General features: G+C 42.4%; 1 protein-coding gene across 11 annotated transcripts in view; it reads left to right on the top strand.

Annotated features, from left to right (window-relative positions):
- LOC110490751 (filamin-C-like) overlaps positions 1-9,580 on the top strand; it is an 84,509-nt gene that overhangs the window by 46,569 nt on the left and 28,360 nt on the right. For 5 of the 11 annotated variants that reach the window (XM_036944649.1, XM_036944643.1, XM_036944650.1 and 2 more), the window contains exons 4-10: positions 997-1,147; positions 3,658-3,776; positions 3,910-3,987; positions 5,727-5,889; positions 6,181-6,381; positions 7,302-7,424; positions 9,207-9,344. In XM_036944649.1, coding sequence (XP_036800544.1) covers positions 997-1,147; positions 3,658-3,776; positions 3,910-3,987; positions 5,727-5,889; positions 6,181-6,381; positions 7,302-7,424; positions 9,207-9,344 — 973 coding nt within the window. Of the gene's footprint in view, positions 1-996; positions 1,148-3,657; positions 3,777-3,909; positions 3,988-5,726; positions 5,890-6,180; positions 6,382-7,301; positions 7,425-7,456; positions 8,287-9,206; positions 9,345-9,580 lie in introns of those variants that run through there. The other 6 variants (XM_036944653.1, XM_036944652.1, XM_036944647.1 and 3 more) reach the window with 2 other exon arrangements.

Raw genomic sequence — 9,580 nt, 5'->3', positions numbered from 1 at the left:
TAGCTCACTCTAGCTCCACATAGGGGAACTTTCTTTCTCAATAAAACATTAAACCACTCCAACATGATTTCCTGGTGGCATTTCTCGCTTTTCTATTCCCCCTCTCCTCATCCTCTTTCCACTGCGATCATAAGGAAAACACATTGTGATGTTGGACAATACAATCAGCCTTTAATTCCACCAGAGCTGCTGTTTTTGATTCCACTGCCCTGGTTTCCTCGGTCTTTTCACCAGCCTGTTGTTTTACATCAACTTTACAGGCAGAGAGAGAGCCATGAGGCTCTATGTCTATTTTATGTCTTTCTTTGCTGTGTTTTCAATTGAAGTAAGTTCTTTATCCTCGGGTTAGTAGTTATTAATACAATATTTATTATAACATTATTAAATCATGCTTTGAGTATGTGTTCGGAGAAACAGGAAGTGATGTGATAACCTTTGACCCCTGTGTGTGTGGCACATCTTCCTGTCCCCCTCTTCTTATTAAATCAGGCTTTGATTGTGTACAGAGAGGAAGAGGAAGAGAGGTCCAACTTAGTGGAAAATCTGTCTCCTTGCGTTTTTTCATTGTTTCGCCCACCAATCAAGGAGTTTTTGTATGGAGGTCAATGAGAGAGTGTTACATTTTGTCAACAAAAAAATGTATTTGATCAAATAGAAGTTTCGTAATTCTTAAGTTGTTTTGAGTGTACTAATATAAGTAGGAAACATGACATATTCATGGCATGAGGCTAGTAGCATAGCCTCTCTCTCCATTGAATACAGGTTGTTGAAGTCAACAATCCTCATCTAATATTCAGAGAAGCATTACAATAATGAGATGTCTCCACCAATCTAAAATTAAGGATAGGCTGGAGTTAGACGGCCCACCGTGCCGCTTTGTGGACAACGACTCCCATTGTTAGAGACGTGTATCTTGTGAGTATATCCATAGAAAAACAGGATGTGATGATAACCTTTGACCCTGTGCACCGTCTATTGTCTTCTCCCTCTCTGTAGGTGATAGCCCCTGAGGAAATAGTGGATCCCAATGTGGACGAGCACTCGGTGATGACCTATCTGTCCCAGTTTCCCAAATCCAAGCTGAAGCCTGGCGCCCCGCTGCGCTCCAAGACTCTGCACCCTAAGAAGGCCAAGGCCTACGGACCAGGTGAGAGAGAGAGACTAGGAACAACTGATTTCCTTCAAAGACTTCTTTAACTTCTTTATCTATAAATAAATAATCTGGGCTCCCGACAGGACTGAAATCTATAATATATAAACAACTATTGCAAAGCTCATATTCTGAGCTCGTCATTCAAAAATATGGTCCACAGATCTAAGTGATTCTGAACAACCCTTTAACTGGAACAGAATATGGAAAAATATGACCTTGGCATCCCATAATCCAAACCATCAATTTACACATTTTAAGTTTATTCACAGACTGTATTTAACACCAGGGAAATTGGCCCCAACTCCCAACTGTTCACTGTGTCCTTTAAATCAGGTAGACACATTCCTCCATATGATGTGGGAGTGTCCTGTAGGTAAATGCTTCTGGGCAAAGTTACAAAATTAATTTCGAAGTGCATGAACGTGAATATCCAATGCTTTGCGTCTATTATGTTACTTAACGATGATAGCTCCTTGAATCTCTCAATCAATCAGAGATGATTACTACTGGCAGGCAGCACTGCCGCCAAGAAGATGTGGTCTCTTAGATGATAATCACCTCACTCTCTCCTAACCGCCAGTGCATACAGTTATTATTGACAGCGAGAATGAATGGTGCTAGTTAATGAACAACATTGCTCAACATTGACATTATCCCTGGTTAGCCACTATTGGCATTAAAAAGCCAAACCTACCACTATCTGCCAATTCATTTCCAGCAATATTGCCCCTATCTGTCTGTGTGGTGAGCATGTTTGTGTCTATCTCTCCGTGTGTGGCCAGTTGATGCGATAACCGTCTTGTGGGTTGACAGAAATACTCCAAAGCCATCTCAGTTAAATGTGCACTACAAAGTAAGCTTAGCTGGCAGAAGTATATCATGCGTAAATATATAATTTGTATCTATTATTTGTTATTTTCAAACTTTTCCATGCAAATGGAAAAAATGATAAATGTAATCATTGTCAATGATGCAGACAACTACATTGATAGAAGCCACAATCTATTAGCAATATAAAAGCTGATCCACCCTCTAAAGAATACAAAGACAATAATAACAATAACAAATGCCGTGAAATGAGCAGCAGCGGTACAGAACCATCGCTAGACCGGCACATTCGACGGCACATTCCTCACTCGCTAAATGCACCATTAAAGGGCCAGATGCACAAATAAAGAGCCAGATGCACAATTAAAGGGGAATCGCACTCACTTTTACTTTTCTTCCAGACCAAAACAAATGGCCTTCTAATGTAATTTAACCATCGATATGGACTCAGAACATCCAATTTCGTTGTTTCTCTATGAACGTTTGTAATTTTGAGAGTGAATCAAGGAAAAATTAAACTGAGAAAACAATCTGGAAAAATATAAAACATAATTTGGGGAAAAAATCACAGATTTTATAGGGCCCCCCTCAGAGTTGTTAATTAACAATTATTTTACCAGGTATATTGACAGAAAACACAGTGCACTACTTTCTCTTGTACACTATGGACCCGGGGTTGAATTGAGACATGTTGGCTGGGTGGGGTTGGGGGAATGGAATGGGAGGATGGGGGTGGAAGCCCTCTTGTTTTTCTTTTCTTATCCTGATACGGAATGTATTCTAACTTAAACTCTGTATGTATTTCTTACATTTTTCCCCCTTCGTTTGGGTGGCAGCCTATATGTTTAATAAACGTATAATTTGAAATGGTCAATAAAATCTAATCAAATTGTATTAGTCAAATGTGCCGAATACACCTTACAGTGAAATGCTTACTTACGAGCCCGACAGAGGTTTAAAAAAAATACAGATAAGAATAAGAGATAAAAGTAACATGTTATTAAAGAGGAGTAGTGAAAACATAATAGTTGAGATAGTAGCCATTTGACTAGATATTCAGGAGTCTTATGGCTTGGGGGTAGAAGCTGTTTGGAAGCCTCTTGGACCTAGACTTGGCGCTCCGGTACCGCTTGCCGTGTGGTAGCAGCGAGAACAGTCTATGACTAGCTTGGCGGGAGTCTTCGACATTTTTTAGGACCGTCCTCTAAACACCGATTGGTAAAGAGGTCCTGGATGGCAGGAAGCTTGGCCCCAGTGATGTACTGGGCCATATGCACTACCCTCTGTAGTGCCTTGTGGTCGGAGGCCGAGCAGTTGCCATACCAGGCATGATGGAACCAGTCAGGATGCTCTTGATGGTGCAGCTGTAGAACCTTTTGAGGATCTGAGGACCCATTCCAAATCTTTTCAGTCTCCTGAGGGAGAATTGGTTTTGTCCCACCTGCTTCACGACTGTCATGGTGTTTGCAATAAAAAATAACAAAACAAATAAAACATAGGTAAAAAACAGACTTCCTTAACAATCGCCTAAAGGCCTTCTGTTTATTCTGTATGTTTATACTGTATATTAGGTGCAATAATTATTGTTGGAAAGGAAGGTGTTTCATCCTGTTTACATCTGTCAGCACAGAATAAGTGACAGAGGGCTCTTACATCTCCATCCTTTCCCCCGTCAGGTATTGATCCCAGAGGTAACATGGTGCTGAAGCCGGCTGAGTTCATCGTGGAGACAGTGGAGGCGGGGCTAGGGGAGGTGCTGGTCTATGTGGAGGACTCAGAAGGACACACAGAGGAGGTGGGGCACTCTCACTCACATTAACCCATAACTCCTCAATCCCTTACTCCTCAATCCTGAAGATGCTGTTCATTTGCCCAATTTGCTGTTCTCTCTCCTTTTCTCCCGTCTCACCCCTCTCTTTCTGTTCCAGGCCAGAGTGATCCCCAACAATGACAAGAACAGGACGTACTCTGTCATCTACCTGCCCAAAGTGGAGGGCCTTCACAAGGTAACGCACTTACAGTACCTGTATATACATACAGTGCCGTGCGAAAGTATTCGGCCCCCTTGAACTTTGCGACCGTTTTTCCACATTTCAGGCTTCAAACATAAAGATATAAAACTGTATTTTTTTGTGAAGAATCAACAACAAGTGGGACACAATCATGAAGTGGAACGACATTTATTGGATATTTCTAACTTTTTTAACAAATCAAAAACTGAAAAATTGGGCGTGCAAAATTATTCAGCCAGCTACTTTGTAGCGCCACCTTTTGCTGCGATTACAGCTGTAAGTCGCTTGGGGTATGTCTCTATCAGTTTTGCACATCGAGAGACTGAAATTTTTTCCCATTCCTCCTTCCAAAACAGCTCGAGCTCAGTGAGGTTGGATGGAGAGCATTTGTGAACAGCAGTTTTCAGTTCTTTCCACAGATTCTTGATTGGATTCAGGTCTGGACTTTGACTTGGCCATTCTAACACCTGGATATGTTTATTTTTGAACCATTCCATTGTAGATTTTGCTTTATGTTTTGGATCATTGTCTTGTTGGAAGACACATCTCCGTCCCAGTCTCAGGTCTTTTGCAGACTCCATCAGGTTTTTTTCCAGAATGGTCCTGTATTTGGCTCCATCCATCTTCCCATCAATTTTAACCATCCTCCCTGTCCCTGCTGAAGAAAAGCAGGCCCAAACCATGATGCTGCCACCACCATGTTTGACAGTGGGGATGGTGTGTTCAGCTGTGTTGCTTTTACGCCAAACATAACGTTTTGCATTATTACCAAAAAGTTCAATTTTGGTTTCATCTGACCAGAGCACCTTCTTCCACATGTTTGGTGTGTCTCCCAGGTGGCTTGTGGCAAACTTTAAACAACACTTTTTATGGATATCTTTAAGAAATGGCTTTCTTCTTGCCACTCTTCCATAAAGGCCAGATTTGTGCAATATACAACTGATTGTTGTCCTATGGACAGAGTCTCCCACCTCAGCTGTAGATCTCTGCAGTTCATCCAGAGTGATCATGGGCCTCTTGGCTGCATCTCTGATCAGTCTTCTTCTTGTATGAGCTGAAAGTTTAGAGGGACGGCCAGGTCTTGGTAGATTTGCAGTGGTCTGATACTCCTTCTATTTCAATATTATCGCTTGCACAGTGCTCCTTGGGATGTTTAAAGCTTGGGAAATCTTTTTGTATCCAAATCCGGCTTTAAACTTCTTCACAACAGTATCTCGGACCTGCCTGATGTGTTCCTTGTTCTTCATGATGCTCTCTGCGCTTTTGACGGACCTCTGAGACTATCACAGTGCAGGTGCATTTATACGGAGATTTGATTACACACAGGTGGATTGTATTTATCATCATTAGTCATTTAGGTCAACATTGGATCATTCAGAGATCCTCACTGAACTTCTGGAGAGAGTTTGCTGCACTGAAAGAAAAGGGGCTGAATAATTTTGCACGGCCAATTTTTCAGTTTTTGATTTGTTAAAAAAGTTTGAAATATCCAATAAATGTCGTTCCACTTCATGATTGTGTCCCACTTGTTGTTGATTCTTCACACAAAAAATACAGTTTTATATCTTTATGTTTGAAGCCTGAAATGTGGCAAAAGGTCGCAAAGTTCAAGGGGGCCGAATACTTTCGCAAGGCACTGTACTTAAATATTTTGAATTTTAGTTTATAAACTTCAGTAGTATGGGATTTCCTCCAGTGGCCTAACAGGGGTCTATGCGTGTTCTTTTCCCCAGGTGAAGGTGATGTTCGCTGGGCAGGACATAGACAGGAGTCCCTTCGTGGTGAGTGTGTCCAAGGCCATGGGAGACCCCAACAAGGTGCAGGCCAGAGGACCAGGACTGGAGCCTGTAGGCAACGTGGCTAACAAGCCTACCTACTTCGACATCTACACAGCAGGTAGCACATGCTTACACATCTGGGGAGGACCATGTTCATGGTATGGAAGTAGATAATCTATCTACCTTCCCTATTGAAATCCCCTAGTTTCATCAATAGGGTTGTAAGTAAATCTAAGGATTCTTTTAGAGTGATCATTAGCTTTGCAATATTAGCTGATATTTATTCCTTCAATCATGATGACAAAGTACATGTATGTATTTGTTCTCTCTACCGTCCTCCAGTGTTACGTCCATTTCTGTCCCCTGAACACACAGTAGAAGGTGTTAGCACATCTCTTTTTGTTCTCAGGTGCCGGTGCTGGAGACGTGGGTGTGATCATTGTGGACTCCCAGGGCAGAAGAGACACCGTGGAGATCATTCTGGAAAACAAGGGGGACAGTATTTTCCGTTGTACCTATTGCCCTATCCTGAAGGGGCCTCACGTTATCTACGTGACGTTTGCTGGGCAGCAGATACCCAGAAGCCCTTTCACTGTCCACATCTCAGAGGGTAACACACACACACATGCCTGTGCGCACGCACACACACACACACACACACACACACACACACACACACACACACACACACACACACACACACACACACACACACACACACACGCACGCAAGCACTTATGCATGCACACACACACACACACACACACACACACACACACACACAAACACACAAACACACAAACACAGATTTTATTGATCGTACTGATTTTTTATAGTAATCCACTATCTGACTCCCTCTCTCTCTTTCTAATCTGAGTAATATTGAGTTTTAATGCCTAGACTGACCTCACTACTAAACATTTGATCTCCATAACAGACAGTGATAACCTGCCTTAACTCTCTGAACCACCCATACCGGATCCGGGATAATTGTCATCAGCAACGCTGAATAGCATAGCGCCACAGTCAAATAATATTACTAGAAAATATTCATATTCATGAAATCACAAGTGCAACAATGCAAAACACAGTTTAGCCTTTTGTTAATCCACCTGTCGTCTCAGATTTTTAAATTATGCTTTACAGCGAAAGCAATACAAGCGTTTGTGTAAGTTTATCGATCACTCGACAAAACAATAAGTACACTTAGCATCAGGTAACTTGGTCACGAAAATCAGAAAAGCAATCAAATGAATTGTTTACCTTTGATGATCTTCGGATGTTTTCACTCACGAGACTCCCAGTTAGACAACAAATGTTCCTTTTGTTCCATGAAGATTTTTTTTATATCCAAATACCTCCGTTAGTTTGGTGTGTTATGCCCAGGAATGCACCGGAAAGAGCGGTCACGACCATGCAGAACAAAAATGGAGCAATGGGAGGGTATGGAACATGGAGTTTTAAATAGAAGCCAGAGTGACCTGTCCTGTTCCTGCGTGTGTGTCATGTTGTTGTTGTTCCTCCATGCAGCTCCACCGAGCGCCCTGCCCCCTGGCTCTCCGGTGCAGATAGTGCCCCAGTCCATACGCACCCCACCCACAGACAAGGCCAAGAGAGTGCCCCCCCCAACACCGCCCAAACCCAGGCGACCAAGTTAGTACAGGCCTGCCCGTGGAGGAGAGACTGGAGCCTGCCTGCGCCAGCCTGGTCCCCCCTAAACTCAAAACTATACCCCCAACCCCCGTGATGCACTGCACCAGAGGTCCCCAGCTTGATGGCATGTGCTGGCGCTTAGCCCTCTGTGGCTTCACCCCCCCCTTCAAACCAGCCAGCTTCCAAAGAGAGAGAATGAGAGGGAATGAGTGAGTTTGTAACTGAAAGAAGAAATGAAAGGATGAGGGAGAGAGAATGCAAGAATGAAAGAAAAGGAAGAGAGTGAATGGGAGAAAGAAATGCAGTTCCTCCTCATTTTAACAACAGAGGTAGCACCATCCATCCATGTGGTTGGCTGGTTTTGGACGGTCACCTTTACAGACGCTCAGGAGTTCTTCAACACACAGAGGTCACACACTTACAGTACATCACCTTCTTCAAAAATAGAAGTACATTGGTCTTCCAACATTGTCTTATTGCAATAATCTTTGAATACCGCATATCAAAAAAGTGATCAAATAATCCCACACACATTCATTTCGATCCAGTTTGTAGCTCACTTTGGCTTAATATCCTGTAACACGTGATTTGATTTCTTCCACGTGTGACGTTAAATTGACTTGACGATTTAGAACAGAACTAATGAGTAACAACACCCATGAATTAACAAAAATTGATTTTAACAAAACAACAGCATCATAGTGTACCATAACACAGTTTTTTTGTGATAGTTTCCCAATTCACCTTTTGATAACCCAGAAACAAACAATCCTGTTCAAGTCAAACGAAAATCGATTGTCTTAACTTTTGACCTTTGATTCATTGGACGAGAGCGAACGTCAGCGTGACCGTCCAGACGTGTGTGAGTCTTACATACCTCATTACACTGTCTACTTGTCATCCTCATTTTCATCCCCCTCCAGACCAAAGCAATTGCTCTGTGTTCAGTCAGCCATTTACAACTTTACATTTTCTGACTAACACTGAACATGCAAATGCTCCTCCATTTGTAGCTTAATGTTAACCTGACATTTCTTAAATCTTTTTCATAACATAACAAAACAATAACATTGTTTGTCTTCATAACCCACTTTAATAAGCCTCTCTATCAAGAGGTTTTCCATAAATCTATTTAACTTTTCATTCAGTTATTTTATTAAGTTGTTTTCCATATTTTTCTTTTGGTCATCTCTAAACTTGTCTCTAAACATCTCTAAAATAAAATTATGATGAATTGGGAGAGTTAGCTGGTTATTTCTTCCTAATTTCACAAAATTGCTGTAATGTTTTCTGTGGCCAAGGCATTTTTCCAGTCCTATTACAGCACTGGTAATTAGCTAATTGAAAGCCTGCAGCATCATAACTCAAGATGTTAGCATAGTTATGCTAGCTATTTTTCCTTGGAATGTTTTGCCATCTAACTAGAGGTTCACCGTGTAACATCATTGTATTCAAGCCCATAGAAATGATTTCAACATGTCTTATTGTTTTCATTTTGACTCATCCATTCAAGCCCAGTGTCTTACAGTAACCCGTGTTTGTTCTCTGTCTAGCTGTTCTGCAGGTTTATAACTCCTGTTCAATGTCCATCTCTCCTGTTGCTTCTTCCCTGGTAGCCCATGCAGACTGTAGCCCATGCAGACTGTAGCCCATGCAGACTGTGCTTCATGCACCACCATTCAACCGACTAACTAACAGCCAACCTCTGCCGCAGCCTGTGTGTGTGAGTGTGTATCCTCTTGTCTTCTTGTCTAACCACGTTACCCCTCGGTGGTCCCACAGCCAGCAACCCCAACATGTGCCGGGCCTCAGGGAGAGGTCTCCAGCCTAAGGGGGTGAGGGTGAAAGAGGTGGCCGACTTCAAGGTGTACACCAAGGGAGCCGGCAGCGGAGAGCTCAAGGTCACCGTCAAGGGGCCAAGTGAGTGTGTGGATATGAGTGTAGTATTTTGTATTGTTTATGACTTGCCACCACATTCATTTACTGGTTTCATAGGGGCATAAATACTCTTCATGAAATGTAATGCTTTTCAATGGTCTAGTTGTGATAGGAAAGCTACTGTATGCTCTGGCTAGCCTTTGACCTCTGAGCTGCTACAGTGCCTTGCGAAAGTATTCGGCCCCCTTGAACTTTGCGACCTTTTGCCACATTTCAGG

This window comes from Oncorhynchus mykiss, chromosome 15 (assembly GCF_013265735.2).
Source record: "Oncorhynchus mykiss isolate Arlee chromosome 15, USDA_OmykA_1.1, whole genome shotgun sequence".
NCBI lineage: Eukaryota > Metazoa > Chordata > Actinopteri > Salmoniformes > Salmonidae > Oncorhynchus > Oncorhynchus mykiss.
Note: the sequence above shows the minus strand (reverse complement) of the source record. Positions and strands in the feature narration are given on the sequence as shown.